This window comes from Eretmochelys imbricata, chromosome 6, assembly GCF_965152235.1.
Source record: "Eretmochelys imbricata isolate rEreImb1 chromosome 6, rEreImb1.hap1, whole genome shotgun sequence".
Lineage (NCBI taxonomy): Eukaryota > Metazoa > Chordata > Testudines > Cheloniidae > Eretmochelys > Eretmochelys imbricata.
The window spans coordinates 39,767,883-39,786,864 of NC_135577.1; the positions used below are offsets into that span (position 1 = coordinate 39,767,883).

The 18,982-nt window shown below is 40.6% G+C and overlaps 1 protein-coding gene across 1 annotated transcript in view; it reads right to left on the minus strand.

The window, feature by feature from the left end:
• Window positions 1-18,762, minus strand: part of SPON1 (spondin 1) — a 319,734-nt gene extending 300,972 nt beyond the window's left edge. The window contains exons 1-2 of the mRNA XM_077820112.1: window positions 18,537-18,762; window positions 8,181-8,287 (exon numbers count right to left, since the gene is read on the minus strand). Of these exons, the coding sequence (XP_077676238.1) occupies window positions 8,181-8,287; window positions 18,537-18,762 (333 nt within the window). The remainder of the gene's footprint in view (window positions 1-8,180; window positions 8,288-18,536) is intronic.
• Between the last annotated feature and the right edge of the window lie 220 nt (window positions 18,763-18,982).

Consider the following 18,982-nt stretch of genomic DNA (forward strand, 5'->3'; position numbering starts at 1 on the left):
CACTGGTAATTAAAAACAGTTGCTATACTTAAAAACATGAAATATTGTATCAAAATAGATGTCAGTATTATGGCAAGGAACACATCTGAAAGAAAAACAACTGATTGGATATTGAGAGTTATAAACTAATTGCAAATTTGACTACTACTCATATTCAGTAGAAAACTTTGGTATACCTCACACTAGAGGGGCATTGTGAGTGTATGCAACCTCTCAATGCTGCACTTATCATTGTATGTTTTTAGGAAAGTAAGTACTGATACCATTTTAAAAGCTTACTTTTTGAGGCTTATATGTAAATGTCTGGGTCAAGTTTAACTACTAAAGCCACTTTTCACCCTTTTCTTTACAGGGCTAAAAAAAGGTAGGGAAATTGAATACAGACAATTGTTCTTAATGCAATGTTCAATTTGCAGAGTTAAAATAAGCAAAAGTCAGGAAATTCAAAATCGAGATTCACTCAGTAACATTAACTGGGCCATGCTGCATATATGTAGTATTTTCTATTCCTATTTCTCTGGTAAATTTCTACCATTTAATACTTCAAATATGAACTATAGTCAATTTAAATTTTGACATAGTGGCCTTAAGACGCATGCTTTCTAACATTTTCTTATTTTAGCTGTGCAATCTTACTATTTCATTAATGAATTTAAGAAAAAAGAACATATAATAGATATTGAGCTAGTTCCTTGGCATATCAGCATATCACTCAGCCCATGCAGGGAATGAAAGAGAGGTGATTTTATGCCACCTTTATACTCCACCCACAAGCCAAGCCAAATTGCTCCCAGCACATGTTAGAGAAGCTTCAAGGTTGCTTAATTTTCACTGACTGATTAAAAGCTCCCATGGAACTGCTTCACTGCCAAGGATCACTGGAGCTTGTAATGCTCTAGCCTCACACCTCCCCTAGATGCCCCAAATGGACTTCCATTCAGCAACACCTCCCTTTCCCATCAGTCCCTCATCTCCTTCCTTTTCATTCAGTTATTACTATCTTACCTCCTCTGGTTCCTCACTATCTGTCCCAATCAAGAGTCAATTTCCTATTGAGCCTTTGTCAACCAGTGGTTGCTGGTAAGAAGAGCAGGTCAACATTTTTCCAAACATTATGTAAAACTTAGGAAAAATGTTCATGAAAACTGTTCATCATATTCCAACCTGCCCTATCAGAGAATAGGTTTTAATTTTTAACCACTGAATAGTGTAAAACGGAAGTCAAGGGGCTTTGATTCAGCTGGGTTGAACTGGGTTTGGCACATTCTGCCAAGGACACATCCTCCACACTAAACATAACCCAATCTTCATAAAGGGTAGCCAATTCCACTGCTAATCAAAGATTAACACAGAACTATGATATTGTCATTAAACTGCTTTCTTCTTCCTAGAACGACACTTCTAATAGCATAAAATGCAGTGTAAAGAGGGACTGCAAGTCAGCAGAAACATCAGGATGTGGCATATCATTGGACATTAAGAAAGTCTTTGAAGATTAAAAATGCAGTTTTATAATTTATGGGCTTACTTAGAGGTTTCCCCACCTCCAAAACCCCTCAAAATATATATCTGACATTTTCCATCCCTTTTATCTTTAACACACTTCCTTAATTAGTATGTTGGATCATGACTGAATAGTCATTTCAGACTGATTTCTCTACTGTTTCTGAATTTACCTTTGATTGGGTCAACTTGCACATGTATCTTAGTTTAATTCACTAGTGTGGGGTGAGGGTGTCATTAAAAAACCCACAACCTCATGGCACTTTTCTGGCCTTATAATAAACTGGAAATTAAGTCCATGCTTATTGAAAGATTCACTAAAGTGCACAAACCTTTTGCAAGAATATGGCATGATTTAACATTTTGCATTAAAACCAAGTGATAATGCATTGTTTCATATGCTTATGTGAAACCAGATGACTGAGTTTCAGTCTGAGATTCTAGAAAGAGAAATGTATGGGATACAAACCCCTGTGAAGTGAATCCCATCATTTCACATACCTCTGGGCAAAATATTTTTTCCTAGTGTCCTCATATTGGGATACAAAATGACATCTCAATGCAACTATGTGATGACATGACACAGCTTCATGACAGTGCTTTCTTTATAACAGGAATTCACCTCCATTCACACAATCAACTGCCCGCCACTCTTGTGTGCTATATTTTGGTCCTGTAAACACACACACACAGTAGAATTCCTAACTCCAAGACTTCATAAATCATGAGCCATATACAGAAACATTATGAGACTCACTACCCCTGAAATTAAATGTGTCCACTGTTTGACCACACAAACAACCCAACACAGCACTGTAGCTCTGCTAATGAAAAATAACCGTGTCTGTAAGGTCCTGTACAATGTGATGTAGTTCTCCAGTTTGGACCAGTTGCCATGGGAACTTTAATGACCACAAATGGTCAGCACCTCATTTTTATGCTCCGTCAGATGACAGGAGCTTCAGCAGCACCGAAGCCCTCAGCACCATTCTGGAGTACTGGTTCAGTACAAATTCAGAGGAAAAAGTCTACCTACTGAATCACCAATGCCCCGTCCTACAGTACCCAGCGTTTACCTCTGTGGTTATCTATACAAATACTGACCTAGTCCAACCCTACTTAGCTTCTGAGGTGTGAGAGGCTTACAGCAAAAGTTAACTGCACATTTTAAAAACTATCTCCTATGTTATAAATTTAACTTTTATATATGGAGCACTTTTAATGGCACATTTAATTCACTGAAATGTAGAGCCTGATTCTATTCTCACACTGGCTTTACACTCCATTGACTTCTGCTGAGTTCCTCCCAATTTACACTAGTGCAAAGGAGAAGACAAGCAAACCCATACAGTTGCAGAGGGAGGACCACTCCTGGAATACTACTGTGGTGGTTGCATTTAGAAGCAGTTTACCAAAAGGGGTTGGATACAAGTTAAGAATGAAATATGAAGCTGACGGATAGATGGTTTGTTGTGCCAAAGCCACCCCAAAGAGATGTCTGCTCACAGTTGTAGACTTGGTGTCATGATTTTGGTGGCTCCATGTTAGAAAGACATTTTGGGGTGTATGAGTTTACAGCACACACCACTTTAAATTACTGCTGTTTAACTGAATCCTTAGTTTAAAACAAGTATGTATTAATTCACCAAACCAAATCTATTAGGTTGTGTACATGTGTTTTGCTTTAAGCAGGCTGTAGTTTTGGTCTGTAGAGATAATGTTCTAATCTTAATTGTGGTTAATTAGTGCCTGATTGTTGTGTTCAGGTGTAATTTGCTTTCAAATTGCTCAGCTTTTTGTGCTGAACAATACAACATGCTGCTATGTTATAAAATGGAAAGTTCGGCTGTTTGCATGACAACTGCAGGGAATGGCCAAGGTAAAGAGGCCACTGGAACATGGTGTCCTAAGCTTTCAGCATGTTGCATGGGGATAGAGCTGAATGACTGCCATCGGTGTAAATAGGAGCCCTGCCACTAAATCCCCGAAGTCGTATGAAGGATGTTGATGTCTTTTATTGCTAACATTATGTGTCATATAGCTATTTGACTTCTGTTTTGTTTTAACAAACCTCTGTGTGCGCTATGGGATATAGAAGTGGAAGTTGTGGCTACCACAAAGGAAGAAATGAGAGCAGATGCTTGTTTAAAGTGCCTCATCTTGCTCACTCATTATAAAGTAGATTTAGAGTAGTGTGGCCTAAACTACAAACTTGTATCACTTTCAGCAACGGATCTTTATTCATGTGATTAACATCAGAGCGGGAATTAGGGTCAGGCAACTGCCTAGGATGTTGGTGTAGGAGCTTGCCGGGCTCAGGGTGCTGTGTCTGTTGTTAGCGACAAAAGGGAAAATAGAAAGTTTGAAATAAAATGTTTTAGGTATTCTCTATGTGGATTCATTTTTCACTAACCTCCTAGAATGTTCTGGACCTTTGTAGAATCTCGTGGAACCTTCCAGACTTTCTGACAACTACATTTTCCTTGAACCTCCTAGAATGTTGTCAGCCATGCCCTCGTGGGTATATATGGGACGGGGCATTGCCAGTCAATCAGTGAGATATAAGAATGAAGTGAAGTGAAAGCCCAGCTGCGATATTGTGAACCTTGTTTTATTGTGTACTTGTGAAAGTGTCCTTGTGTTTTAAGACTTGAAAAGTTCAAGCAATGACTAATAAAGGACATATTTAATGAGACACGAAAGGTATCTATTGGACCCCTATCTACGCAACAATATAAAACAATACTGTTATTTCCTTTGCCAAGTCGCAAGTGGTGAATGCAGCTTTTCGAAGCTCAGGCTCATTAAAACATATCTTCAGTTGATGATTGCCAATGAGAGACTGCCATCGCTTGCTATTTTATCACTTTCAAATGCCATTGGCTGGACCTCTCTAGCGCTGTCCCTCAGTTTGCATGAGCAAAGACGAGAAATACAGAGCTTTTACACTAAAGGGCTAGGGTTAACATTCTAAAGCTGTCACCTACTGTAACACTACTTAATACTGGTCCGCCCAGTGTTGGTGCACAATTTAATTTCTTGATGTTAGTACATTTCAGTTATTCTTAAAAGTTTCTATAAGCTTAGAGGAAACACATTTTTTTTATTTGCTTATATATGGCATGAATAAATACAGATTTACAGATCCTAGCATGCAAATTTATCGTCTTGTATGACAGGGATAAATCATGCATGCAAATTGTGCATCAAAGTTGTGAAATGGGCTACAAATGCAATAAAAATAAGATATTTGAAAGCTTAACAAATGGAGGGGGGCACCAAAGACGCTTCTCGCATAGGCCCCATTTCTAGGGCCCGCCGTGACTAACGTAAAGATAATAAAAAAAAAAAATGAAGAAAAGTACCCATCCTGTATTGTCCAAGTAACAGCTGTACCATTTATGAGATCAAGACCCTGTTGATTAATGATTAATGAAGTTTGACCATATCTGCTGAGTTACTTAGCCTACAAAAGTAAATGAGCCAGAAGAGGAGTTCAAAAGGGGACCCCTGCAGACTTGACCCAAGGTAGCCATTTACTTACAGAGGAAATGCTTGTGATTTGCAGAGTGCTGGAACATCAACCAGATTGGAGCATGATTGCAACCACTGAAAACAGTGGCAGTGCCTTTATGCTCTAGTGAAAGATTTATTAATAATCATAATAATTCTGACATTCACTCACTGAAAAATAAAATTAATTGGAATGCCTGACTTTTTATAAAGTTATATAGCACTGTAGTTTGTATCCCAAATGGAATATTATTGACATCCTAATTTAACTTGTTGTGTGCTCTGTGACAGTTTTCAGGATCTGCTCTCCACCGCCCTGCTGACAAAGGACATTGCAGATAAACAACACAGAATCCTTATGCAGATTTGTTTATTTTAAGCAGCTTACAAAGGATAGTCTTTTACTGCCATTTTAACCTTTTTCAAAATGCGGGTCTTAAAAATAAAAACTATGGCAACTCAATTTTTTGAGAATTAATATATTATCTTTTTTTTTTTTAAGATTCATTTATTTTAGCTGGCATTTTGTTCTTTTCTTTCATTCTTCGTTTATTTTATGACTGCAATAAAATATTCCCTGTCTAGTTCTCCCCTCGGTTTTGCATCATTCATTGAGATGATTCACCATCTTGTTCCTCCAGTTTTATGCCAGCATAACTCCATTGAAACCATGCAACATTGCAATGGTGAAGCAGGCTTCATTTAATTCTTAACTCTCCACAGATATGTATTTTCATACAATAATCCATGGCTGCAGTGGAATCTTCACTGGATTATACAATGTAGATACAATTTTTCCTCATGTACAGTATGCATTTAAATGCAGTCCTTCAGGTACTGTATGGCAATGGCTTTCACAAGATTAACAATGAGGAGTACATATTTGTGAGGGGAAAAAAAGGAAGATTCTTCCCACTATGGATATACTACAGGCTCACATTTACATGAATGAATATCTTGTTTCACGGCTTCATTATATTTTGCACAATGTATACAAATGCATCATATTTAAATTTGGTTATGATCCTATACTAGAATCTACTAGCATGGGCTCTGTGAAGTAAGTGGGACTCTTCATTGATGCAGGGGGCCACACTCATGGCCCAGAAGTGGAATCAAGTCTTTTTTTTTTTTTTTTTGAGAAATATCCCATTTTTTTCCCATTTGAAAACATTTGGTGTATCTATCCTTCACACAAATTGTCCTGCACATAGTTTATTTCCTTTGCAAAACCTTTGCTCACCTCTAGTGACTTTACACCAAAGGGCAAGACATGGTGCAAACCTGATACAGCATTTAAAAAGTCTCTCTCTCTCTCTGATTGGTAGTATCTAGCCAAGCCACATGAATATATGTCAGTCACATCTATACTTAAATCTTTTATGAATGCAGATATCATAGTTAGGTGCTAACAGCAGTTATGGTATCTACGCAGGGGGAAGGAGACAATGACTACTGTTTGTGCCACAGAAATACGAATTTAGTATGCGCCACTTTTGAAATATTCATCTGCCAATTAAAATGCTGATTTCAACTTGCCAGCAGTATAATAAAACTAATTAAACATCTTAATAATCATCCTTCCACTGAGATCCATTAGGTGTTTTTTGAGCTATTTAGACATTTCTATTTGCTACTCACTCTTTACTGACTTCAAGATTGCTCTCCATTTCTGCAAAACTAAGTGAGTTTCTCACTATTATGCTGCAGAAATGCACTTTGCATTGAAGTCTTTGCTCAGGCATAATTTCCCACACTGGCCAGCAATGGAGAAATTTAATCAAATTTTAGCTTCAATGTGATATTAAAAGTGGGAATACAACTAACTGTAGAAAGAGGAAAGGAACTTTTTTTTAAAATGGTAATTATTAAATAAACCGCAGTAATTTGTACTTCCTAAATTGTGGATTATGCTTTATTCGAATCCACTTCCACTGTCCAAATTGAGCTAAATATCCCTTTCTGTTAAATGTTTTCATAATTGACATCTATTCCACGTCAGCAGCATGCCTAGGAAGAGGCTTAACTCTGGGGGCCAGTTCCAGGATCAAATCAACATCACATATTTCTAGGTTTTTCTTGTGAACTGAACATATAGAAGCCTGAAATCCACTGCCAAATATTCCAGATATGAGAAAATAGGACAAATATTAAATATTTTGAATTTGCTGGTGACATTTACTGTATGACAGCATCAAAATAAATTGTAAGAGGGAAAAGTGGGATGATGTTGACGTCTCTTTCCGTGTTACTTACCAAAAGTAAAGTCTTTTGCATTTCTCTCTTTAAAATATTTAAATGTTTGTTCTTGAATGCTAGTTGCCAGGATAAAGCTTTTATTAATTTATTATTATGCTACCTAGCTATCATTGTCCATTCCATTAATTGTGCACAATATCATCCATAATAATATTTCTATGCTGAAAATTCAGTACAAACAGCTCAACAAGACTTGCATTTAAAAATGTGATACTTATTCTTACTTTTGTGCAGAATTATCTGTTATGTAATGTGGTTTTGAAATAACTGAAAGGATGCCAAGTTTCAAGAGCACCCTAACTATTCTCTGATAACACCCAAAGGGCAGATTGTGATATTTTTAATCATGTTAAGTAGCACTTTCCCCCATTGACTTAATTGGGACTATTCACAGAGCAAGTTACTATTCAATATATCTTTATCACACTCTAACATGTAGCTAGTAAGATGGTTACAAGCAAAGAAATGACCTGGACACATTAGCTGTATTTGAAAGAGACATATTGTAGGACAAAAACATGTAGGAAAAGAAATATAAAAGGTGAAATGTATGGATTAAACCACCACCGTATTTGAATAGCAGGATATCCAGCCCAAACTCTGATCTATTATGCCCTGATTCAGCAAAGCACTTAGCCACAAGCGTAACTTTAAGCATGTGTTGAAGTTCCATTGAAGTCAAGGTTTAAGTGCCTTGCAGATCTCCTGAAGAGCATGGGCAGAATACAAAGTAAATTATACTGCCCTTGCATCATCCCAACCTTGCATCATGCCAACAGCCACAGAAATGTTCATGCTTATACAACATCTCGCATTCTTTAATGTTAATAATGGCTCCTCTTTGAACCAACCACACAGTGGGGTGGAACACAGAAGCCATAGGTCGGCAAGGAAGTGTCTCTCACCTGAAAGGTTCCTGCATGATCTTCTTCTTTGTCTCCCTCTTTGCCCTCCTTCAGAGCAATCAGTGTGAATCCACGGAAGTAGGCTGGAGTGGCAGCAGAAAGCGTTACTGAAGCAAAAAAGAAAAAAAAAATGATTGTGAAAACAACCACCTATGTATCAGTTTATTCTACAGCTTGGTCTAAAGATCTGTGTTAATTTGGTGCTAATGAAACCTAAAGATTAATAGAGTATATCCAGGCAGAGTGCAGGAAGGTTCAGTCCAAGTTTCCATACGCAATTCTGCCAAAGAATCTCAGTCTTAATATGAAACATTGCTGTTATTTACAACCCAGGGATTTCCTTAAAAATAGACGGTCAATATGCTAAATTCTTGAGGGAATTTTTCTGCAAAGACATATCTACTGGGGCCTTTCCTCCCTATCTCAGGCTCTTTGCTTAGCAGAGGTGTGACCCCTGACATATACCATCTTTCCTTAATTTTAAATGCAAAATAAGAAATATTTTAGCCAAATCTCTGAGTCCAACTGAGCTACAAATGCCTTATCCACCAGTTGAGGTGAACTGCTTTCCATTGCCCTCATCCGGGGGCTGGACAGGCCACAAGCATCATTTACCACTAGAATTGACCCTTGGAAACAGTTCTGCCGGCTATGGATTAACAGAGCACAGTGGCCTTTAGTAAAAAACAAACCTCAAAAGCACCCTTACCAATGCCCTAGCCTGCCCAGGAATGCCCCAAGCCTCAGGTATCTGTGGAGGTGATTATGCGCTTCAAAGCTGGCTTCTCTTATTTCACAGTCCCTGGAAACTTCCCCTATATTGGGGGATTCCCCAACTCTCCTGTTAGTCCAGCTTTCTATTGTATTATCTCCCATTTTACCTAGGTTCTTATGCTGTCCTCTTCACTCTTGTATCAGACAACCTTCCAGAGTGCCTTTTTCAAAATGACCAACATCTGTCTCTCCATGTCCTTTATGCCCCCAGACCGGTGCAAAGGGAACAGATTTGTGGCTCAATAACTCTAAAATTCCTTTCTAACTTTCTCCAAACTTCCCAGAAAAATTCTACCCTGAGATGAGACATGGCCATGTGAAATTTCAGGGAGATTAGTTTCTTTTAGGGGAAAAAATTCGTGTTTGAAAATTGGGCTTACACTGTGAGAGTAGCTTCAACTTCAACTATGAAGCAGATACTGTCATTTCATAATCTACCTTCACACCCTCAAACTCTGGTTGGCACCATAAAGACTGAGAAAAATCCCTGATTCCTTGTGAACAATTCCCCCCGTCAATGCCACTACACAGGAGAAAATCCATGGTAGAGTCCCTTTGACGCAGATAGGCCACTGGTTGTTGAAACGAACGTCTGAGAGTGATAGGTAAAATTTAAAGGGTTTGTATATTAGAATTTGTTCAATGTCCAAAAGTGTAGCTGCTTATCTGGAACATAGGTGGTTCTCCTTGATCTGGAAATTAATCTAGAACAGTTATTTTCAACCCATTTACCATTATGGGCCACATATGGAACTCTCTATGCATTAAGTGGGCTGCATCCATATAATATATACTACCTATAGCCCTGAGGATGTCACATGAACTGAGAACCACTAGTCTAGAAATATCACAAGGACAGAATTTATCAGCTGATTTCCAGCACTATCTAGTATAGTTAGATCGGAAAAAAGAAAAGAATAGGCTTTCTGGCAGGATTTCTACCTATCACCTTCTGGTAAGTCATGAGGAGAGGATTAGACAGAAGAAAAAAAAACACTAAAAAATTAAGTTAAATGAGCTAGTCTGATTTCTGGAAAGAGCTGGTCAATTAGAGCAGTGGATCTCAACTTGGGTGTATGTCAGCTCATTCAGATATTTGCCTAGTTTTACAACAGGCTACATGAAAAGCACTAGCAAAGTCAGTACAAACTAAATTTCATACAGACAATGATTTGTTTGTAGTGCTCTATATACTGTATCAGTGTTTCTCAACCTGGAGGTTGCAATTTATTTTATAGTTATATAGTAAAAATGAGAAATTAAGGAGTTTTTCACACTTTTGTATTTTTATGTCTGAGTTTGTAAGCTAGTAGTTTTTAAGTGAGGTGAATCTTGAAGTATGCAAGACAAATCAAAGATCTGAAAGGGGTACAGTAGTCTGAAAAGACTGAGAACCACTGAAACAGAGGAACTAATTTGAAAATACCTTTGTGAATATAAGTGAAGCATTTGGTTCACTATGATCTAGGAGTTTGGTTTTTTTTTTCCAGAGAAGAGCAAAATATTGATCAACAAGTTAGATATGCCTGAAAATCTCATGACTTTTAGCATAGTTTTGTATTCATTCAATGGAACTTAATTATCAGACTGCAAGTTCTTTGGGGCAGGGACTGTATTTTCATTACATGCATGTAAATGTGGTCTCAATATCTGACTGGGCCTTCAGGCACTATGGCAATATTAAAAAATAATAATCATAATTGTTATTCTCTTGTCAGTGCAGAAAGCCAATGTGGGTGGGGAGTTGACAGACTTTTGCAGCTCTAAATGATAAATTTAAATAAAACTCTAGGACCAGATTCTCAGCTGGAGTAAACAGATGCAGCACCACTGAATTCACTCTTGCTGAGGAACTGATAGAGTCTAATTCCCACAAAAATCATTGATATGTAGCAAACTTTCCCATGGATTAGTCACAATTCAAGAGAAAAACATGAATATATCTTAAATACATAGTTTTTTAGCAACATCTAAGTGACCGTGAATTTGAGTAGAAAAATCCAATTGTGGGCTGACCTTGGGCATAGGTAATATATACAAAATCCATTTATATCCTTGAAAAAGAACATTTGCCACATTTAAAGCCCTATTCTGCAATTTTTTACTTACGTATAGCTATTGTCTATTATCCCGGGGATCTCACACACAACTTTTATTTCTCTTCAAATATTGGAAATGAGAATTTGAGTATGGGGTGAGATTTGAGTGACAAGGGTTATGACATAAAGTGTGAGTGTAAATTACTACTTGTGGAATGATTGTGTCTATCTTTTCAATGTGATTCGCTACAGATGCTGGCTTTACACTGTAACACTTATGCCAACCAACCTATTCCATATAAAGACCATTCATAACATAAGCTCATAACTTGTTACATTAGAGAGAAAGAGATTTCTCACAAAACAGAGAAGATGGAATCAAGACCAAGCTGATTGGTGATTCTTTGTTTCTGATTGGTGATACTTTTTAGTTTCATTAATCCTCCTAATAAAGCCCATTTGCTATTTCTGTCTCAGATTTTTCAGGCAAAAAGGAAGGAACAGCGAAGGTTGTTGTGGAAACGGTTTTGCCTCCCAAGGAATAAGAGAAATATACTAGAATGCACATAATGGCTACGGCCTCGATTCAAGCAAGGTGTCAAATCTATCCCCATTCAAGACAGCACTTAAATACATATTGAAGTGTTGTTCTGAATAGGGATGCTTTCCTGAATCACTACCTATATGTTTTACAGTTGCATTTATTGCATAAACAAGCATGATATAGTTAACATTCAGAGCAACAAAAAAGCATCTATTACATTTTAGATTCTATATAAATAAGAAGAATCAATTAGCATTTCTTTTTGATTTTTCCCCCCTCTGTGAAATTAGGACTTGTCACAGTTTTCAGGCTGCAGATTGGAGCCTCCTACTGTATGGACACTGAACAATCCTTCAGGTGCCCCCATTTGCCTACATAAGGGATCCTGTGATACAAACTGAGTTACAAAGTCCACTTGTGCTTGGATGGGATGGGGCTCTTGGCTCCCTTTTTGTATGTCCTCAGATTCCATAACCCAAGGGGCAGATGGTAACGGTATCAACCACCTAATCAGCTTGCCTTGGAACCTACCTGGGCTGGTATACCAGTGTTGTTTCCTTGTCAACATGGGTGGGGGGAGGGCGCTTATAAATGACCTTTGTGAGAGCTATTCTCCTGAAGGCTTCCCAGGAATTTCCCTTGGGAGCTGTAGAGCTACCATCTGCTCTCTCCCAGAGCTGCTCAGCAACTGCTGGAAAAATTCCTGCTTTTAGGTCCTTATTCTACCTTTGATATGATTGACGGGGCCCAAGGGGTGGGGCCAGCATTGCCCATGGCAGCTGTTTAACCCCTTCATCTTCGGCGTGGGGTTTATACCAGGAGTTCTCAACCTTTTTCTTTCTGAGGCCCCCCGCAACATGCTAGAAAACCTCCAGGGTCCAGTGGGGGGAGGGGAGAACTCAGGGCTCCGGGCCAGGGGAACCCTTGGGCAGAGGTGTAGTTTGACTTCCGGGGGCGGGGGGGGGGGACGGGGCAAGGACTGGTGGGGCTCTGGCCAGCTCTGCACAGCGGGGTCCAGAGAGGCAGTGCCACCTCCACCCCGACTCACCTCAGCAGGTCACTGACGGGTCTGGGGCTGTGCGCCAGTGACTACTCCCGGAGGACTATGCTGGGCCTAGAGCCGCCTGGGCACGTCTGACCCGCTGCATGAGCAGTCAAAGGGGGTTGGGAGCTGAGGAGCAGCCACAACCCCAGGCAATAGCAGCAGACGGGGGAATGCCATGACTGCCCACTCCATGGCACCACCGGCCACAGGAGCAGCTGCCCCACGCTGCCTGGCTCCAGCTTCCTGCCTAGGACCTGGCCAGAGGGCAGGATCTGAGAGGGGTTGGGGAAGAGAAGGAGGAGGAGTTAGGAGAGCTGTCCCCAGGACTCCACTACTGTGGTTAAGGCAGCGCAGTTGTGTGTGGGGGGGGGGGGGAAACCCTTGTTCTCCCTTAAAACTGCCCATGGGCTCAAGGTTTCTGCCCATGTTGGACTTTCAGGCCCCTCCCCTGGCTTCAGCGGGGGTGGGGGAGGGAGTTCGGGGTTTCAGCCCCACACCGTTCCCAGCTGCAAACAGAGGGAGCTTGGGGCTTCAGCCCCCACACTGCTCCCCACTTCAGGCCCACTCGGGGCACTGGGTATCAGTGGCAGGGCTCCAAACCCCCCAGTTGAGAACTACTGGTTTAAACAACCTGTCATAGGGCTACTAAAGCCTATAAAAGCCTACAAAGCCTACTAATGTCAATATAAAGGCTTTGCATCAGTCCCTAAAGACGTGTTTTGCCATTGACATGAATGAGGCCAGGATGTCACCCTTAGTGTTCCTGAAAGATGCTGGGTAGCTGTGATGATTGAATATATGTGTCTGCATTGTAGATACAGTGCAAACTTCCACCTACTTATCAGTGTCACCAAATTCTAACCCAGGGGTCCAGATGGAAGTGGGAAAGTAGTTCAGCCTTTATGGACCTCTCATCCTTGGTTGGTCTCCCTCCCTCAGTCGGTTGAGATTGGCAATGTGTGCCATTTGTGGTGGCTCACTGATGAGGACACCAAGGCACTGAAAAAATGAACTAAGATCTCTACATTAATTTCATATAGGACACTGTGTTGCCAAAAATTACAGTATTTGGTGCTTTTCTTAAAGCCCTAGCTCCTGGAGGCATGGATTACTTGAGAAAGTACATAAAATGAGTCCAAAATTTATTACTGTTTAAAAATGTCATGATTTTTAAGCTACTCATGATATATTGAGGCCTGAGTCATGATTTTTGAATGCCTGAAGTCGGTAATACTGCTTCATAGCTTTTTGGAAACTACTGAGTTGGGCTACATTGAACACAGATGTATGAACGGAAGTATTTCTAGCCTATTATCAATTCCCTGAACCTATCCACTCTGCTAAGATAACACTGCTTTACAAGATTTGATTTGAAGAATTGTTAAATAAAAAGGCTTGTTATGGTAACTTGCACGCACATTGCATCATTATTGGTCCTACAATATTTGTTTCTTTATATAACTGTATGACTGCGATTCTGTGTCAGAGCTCAGTCTCATTTCATACAAGAGGTGTATGTGTGGGGGGGGTGTCATTACCTGATAGGGACTCAAGAGATAAAGGTCCTTTCTTGAGCTAAATTATAACACAGGTTCTATGTATATTATTTTGTAGGCCACTTGGGGTGATGGTTGATTTACATGTAGATCAAATTGTTTATTGAAAATAACAGACCAAAGTAAAGACTATGTAACTCTAAGGGTGATATTAAACCTAAGCAAAAGGATTTTGTATATTTTACTTTCCTGGGGGAGATTAAATGGCAGAGACTCATTTTGCTCATTTCCATACCTCTTGGACAAATCCTAACCCCTTTACACTCTCTCTCTCTCTGCACTCCTCCACCCCATGCTAAAAGTGATGCAATCAGAATTGCATGGTAGGATTCTAAATGCACTTGGCTTTAGGCAAAGAAGCCACATTGTGTAACTTCTCATTTAAATTAAGCAAAAACCTCTGTTGTATTTTGCATAAGTGAAGACAGAATAAGCCCCTTTAGTTTCAAGAGGTGCTTTCCACCCTAATTACAATGCCTATTAAACTCCTGAGGTAGATATGTCAGAAGCACCCAGATCCGTGCAGAATGGAAGTTGTTAATAAATTCCAAAAAAGTGGGTCGTGTGTGTGTGGGGGGGGGTGAGAGAGAGAGAGAGAGAGAATGAGATTCAAGACTACTCAAGAGGGAAGCGCTTGGAAAACCAATGCAAATGGAGCATACAATGTTTATCTGAGTGGGTCCTTGAACACTGTTTATTCTTCAGGGAAGGTGAGCAGACCTGCAAATGAAAATTCCATTAGCAACAGAAAAAGCATCCAAATGGAAGGAGCATTTAAAGGGATTATAATAGTCTCTTCCTTGTTTCCTTCAATAGCATAACAATTTCAGGAGGGAATAATTTGCATTTTGTACGCTCATGTGAAACATCCATCTTACAGACTTTTTTTTAGAATTTTTTTTTAAGTACATATTTATGGGAACAGAACCTACTCTGTCTTGTCATGTAAAATAACGTTATAGAGTTTTCTAACTGAGCTAAAGTCTCTCCAGGATTAATAAAGCAACCGGGCTGGGACTGATTACTGTCAGTTACTGCTTCTGTGACTTTATTACCCAGAATAATGTTTAAGGTTTGCGTCCCTATTTGATTGCTTACAAGGCCCAATCATACTCTCTTTGAGAGCAATGGAAATTGTGCCCTTGACTTCAGTAGGAGCTACAGCAGACCTATTATGGCCTGGATTTTCTATCAGACACAATAGGTCTATGCATATGGGCCTAAACCAAGGGTAGTCAATTATTCTTTGTCAAGGTCCAAATTTCTTGGTCAAGGTATATAGTGAAGGTCCAGAGCCCAGAGATTTTTCACACCACAATGACCAAAAAAAAAAAAAAAAAAAATTACGGTCTGTTCAAAAATGTGTGGTGGTCTGGATTTGGCCTGTAGTGCACCTGTTGACTACCCCAGCCTAAACTCCAGGGCCATGCAGTAATGTGAACAATGTTGTCACATGATCCTGGGAGTCAGAGGAGCAGATTATGTACCACTGGGAGAGGCAAAGGGAATGCCCTGCCATCTGACTGCTACAGAACTAGAGCCTCCAAATAAGTATATTGGGAGACCCGGTCAGCCAAACAAACTCAGCTGGGAGAAAGTCAATGAGCCCTTGGCCATGGCTGCTTTCTTGGCAGCCAGGGAAAGAAAGAGAGGAGGAGAAGAGAGACTCTCCAGCCACCATTGCTGCCTCTCCTCTGGGCAGCTGGGGGAGAAGGGCCACATTTACTGCTGCTGATGCCTCTTCTTTGGGAGGCAGAGCCATCCAGATGTTGACCTCAGGTTTTTTATGTGGCCCTCGGAGGAGGGAGTAACCCCATGACCACAGCCCTCAGCTGCTCCAGTCACAATAAGCATGATTCCTATGGCCACCCTTGGATCACAGGACCCTATGATGAGGTGCTCCCCTCTGGCTCCAGACCTATGAGCTACCACCATCCCAACATCTCCCTGAGGAGTAGAACCCTTTGAGGGGACCCCAGCTGTCCAGCAGAGGGCCCACTGGCCCCTACCACTGCCACTTAGAACACTCTACAGGGGGGGCAAGTAAGACTTCTCCACCTAGAGAGCCCTCTTGGCGCCTCCTTCTAGACAAATGGTTCCTATCCCCCCCAAAGACAAGCAGCAGCAGTAGGCTAGAGAACAGGAAGGCTCTAGGCCTTCTGAAAGGTGAATGACAGCTGTGATCTGGGGTCCTCTGCTCCCTGCTACACTGGAACAGCAGCAGTGGTTCCCACTACTACAGCTTCAGACTCATGTGAGTGGCCCCCTCCATCAAAAACCCCAACAGAGGCATGGATCTGAAAGGATCAGGCGTTACTGGAGCCCCTAGGGGGCATGCCTAGTGTCTCAGGCCACCTTAAATCAGCCCTGGGCCCATGGTAACAGCCTTTGATTAAGTTTGGCTCTGCCTCAGCTCCGGTTCCCAGAGTCTTCTACAACATTGCTTCTTGTTCTCTGGTAATTTACAAAACCAGCTTGTCCTTAATGTCCCGGCTTTTCTCATCGCACACAGTTTCTTCACTTTGTATAACACAGAAGGATATTTCTAATTTCCCAGTGGAGTCTCCTTTGAAAATGAACTCAGTAGCCCTGTGTTAAAATGTTGCATGATGTCACCACATTGTATATGAAACAAGTTACATTAACTCTTGCTGGAGCTGATAAGTATACTTACAGAAACATTTAGCTATCTTCCACCCACACGCTAGTAAAGCATTCTTGAAAGACCGTTTGCTACGGTTTAGGTGTCACTTGAATAATTTAATCTTAAATGTCATAAGCATGTATGCTTAGTTGAACCTTTAATGTCACAGTATAACTTGCTAGGGACAAGAACCTGAGAGCTAATAATGAAAACGTAATGTAAAAACATTAAACTGATTATTTTGTTAATTAAGCTCTGTGTAATAAGAGTTAATATACCCACCAAATGTGTTTCAGAAATCTATTTCCCCCATCTTAAAATAAAATAAAATCTTCTCAGCAGATGAAACAAACACCTAATAACATTTTCACTGGAAACAATTTACAAAATTTTATAAGAATATTTATGTGTAATTCACTGCCAAAGAATCTGAGGTTTCTCTGTAGTGCAACCAGAACAGATACTAAGCTGACATGCAATATAAAGTCTTGCAAACTCAAGCTAGTAAGTCAAATGTTTGTTAACCTGTTTGTGGGAAATGTGTGTTTCTTCAAACCGTGGTACAAATTGCTTACCATGCTTTAATTTCTCTATCTGAAGAAAGATCACACAAAGTAATATGCTCACAAGTAGTGATGCTCACAAACAGGTTAATCACCGTTGTAGATGTTCCCCTCTAAGAATTTAAGTCTAATGATTATATTTATGAGACCGTGCACACGATTTTTCTTCAACTTGAACTCAGACTGCTGTGTTCATCCAGTGGGAGAGCCTCGCTCTTAATACCGAATCTAACTAATGGGGGAAGGATGGAGAGCCACCACTTGGAAGCAGCTCTGAACAAATTATTTGCTCTCCCCAAACGAGGGTTTCCACTGATGCACTACTTATCAGTCTGTCATGAGAGATCAGACGTCTAACTGCACAGTCAGTTTTCTTTTCAAAGTGGTATTTTCAATACGACATCAGCAATGTATATTACGGATGTTTATTTCCAAATAAATATTATCAGGCAGAAAAAAGTGACTTGAAACTGCCTTCACCTGTTAATTATATAAAAATGCTGAGATGTGTTTCAGAAGTTCATTTCCAGCACAATATGTGCAGTGTTCAGCACAGAATGCATCCCTAGGACTCTTATCTCCAGTGGTCATTAGCACCATGTCTCTCTCACTCTCTCTTTCCTGCTTGAACCATCTGTTCACATCCCCAGCAAAAACGCGTGGGGGCAGAGGGAGATAAACGTAAGGGGGGAAATTGGGAAGTTAGCAGCCTCCTGCATCAGTTTGCCCTTATGCTAACTCATTAAATTAATACTCATATTTGAGGGCAAGAACAATTAGCTCCGAGTTTATGAGCCTTTCCACTGCGTACTAAATCTTGTACAATTTGCTGTGCTCCATTGCTGGGGGTGGGGGGAATCAGGGGAACAGAGAGGGAGTCTGTATTGCACCAGAGAACAAGCGGACTCTAGATTCTCGCTGCCACTCATAAAGCTGCTAGAACACACCAAAGAAGCAGGAAATCCCCCTTAGTGCCGAATGAAATATTTGGGGTGAAGTGTTACTCTGAAATACAACTCACACTCACTTGCTGCGAAAGCATCCCCTCTGCAAGTTGTGTACGGAAGTACCCCGCACTGTCTCGATTACATACACACACACACGTCTTTTAGTTTCAGTGACGCTTGTTCCGCTCATCATCATCATTAAATTATTATTATATTGGGTAATTACAGAACTGCAAAGACTTACCCCTGTAATTGTTTCCAGGCTTGTAAAATTCAGGATCGCCTTCCACTCTCAGGCTAAATTCATTATATCCCTCTCTTCTCGTGCCTTGGGCTCGCAGAATCCGGCTGCAATATCCCTCTGATTTCGTGGCTTTCTCTAAGGTTTCATCAGAGAAACCCAGCGCCACTAAGGGAAAAGTCAAAGCCAGAAAGTGCAAAGCGAAGGGTTGTAAATGACGTCCCATCATTGGTGCTCCCAACAACTTTTGGTGGTGCTGCTGCGGATCACAACATGAACAGGTTGGAAAGGATGGCTAGGAAATACCCCCCTTGTCTCTCTGGAGAAAACCAGCAAGCAAAGCAAGCCTCTGTCAGTTTTACCCTGCGAGTTCTCCCCAGCATGGGGAGAAAGAGAGAGAGAGAGGCTGAGAGCTGCGAGATCCGAGGGAGAGAGAGGGAGGGAAGGAG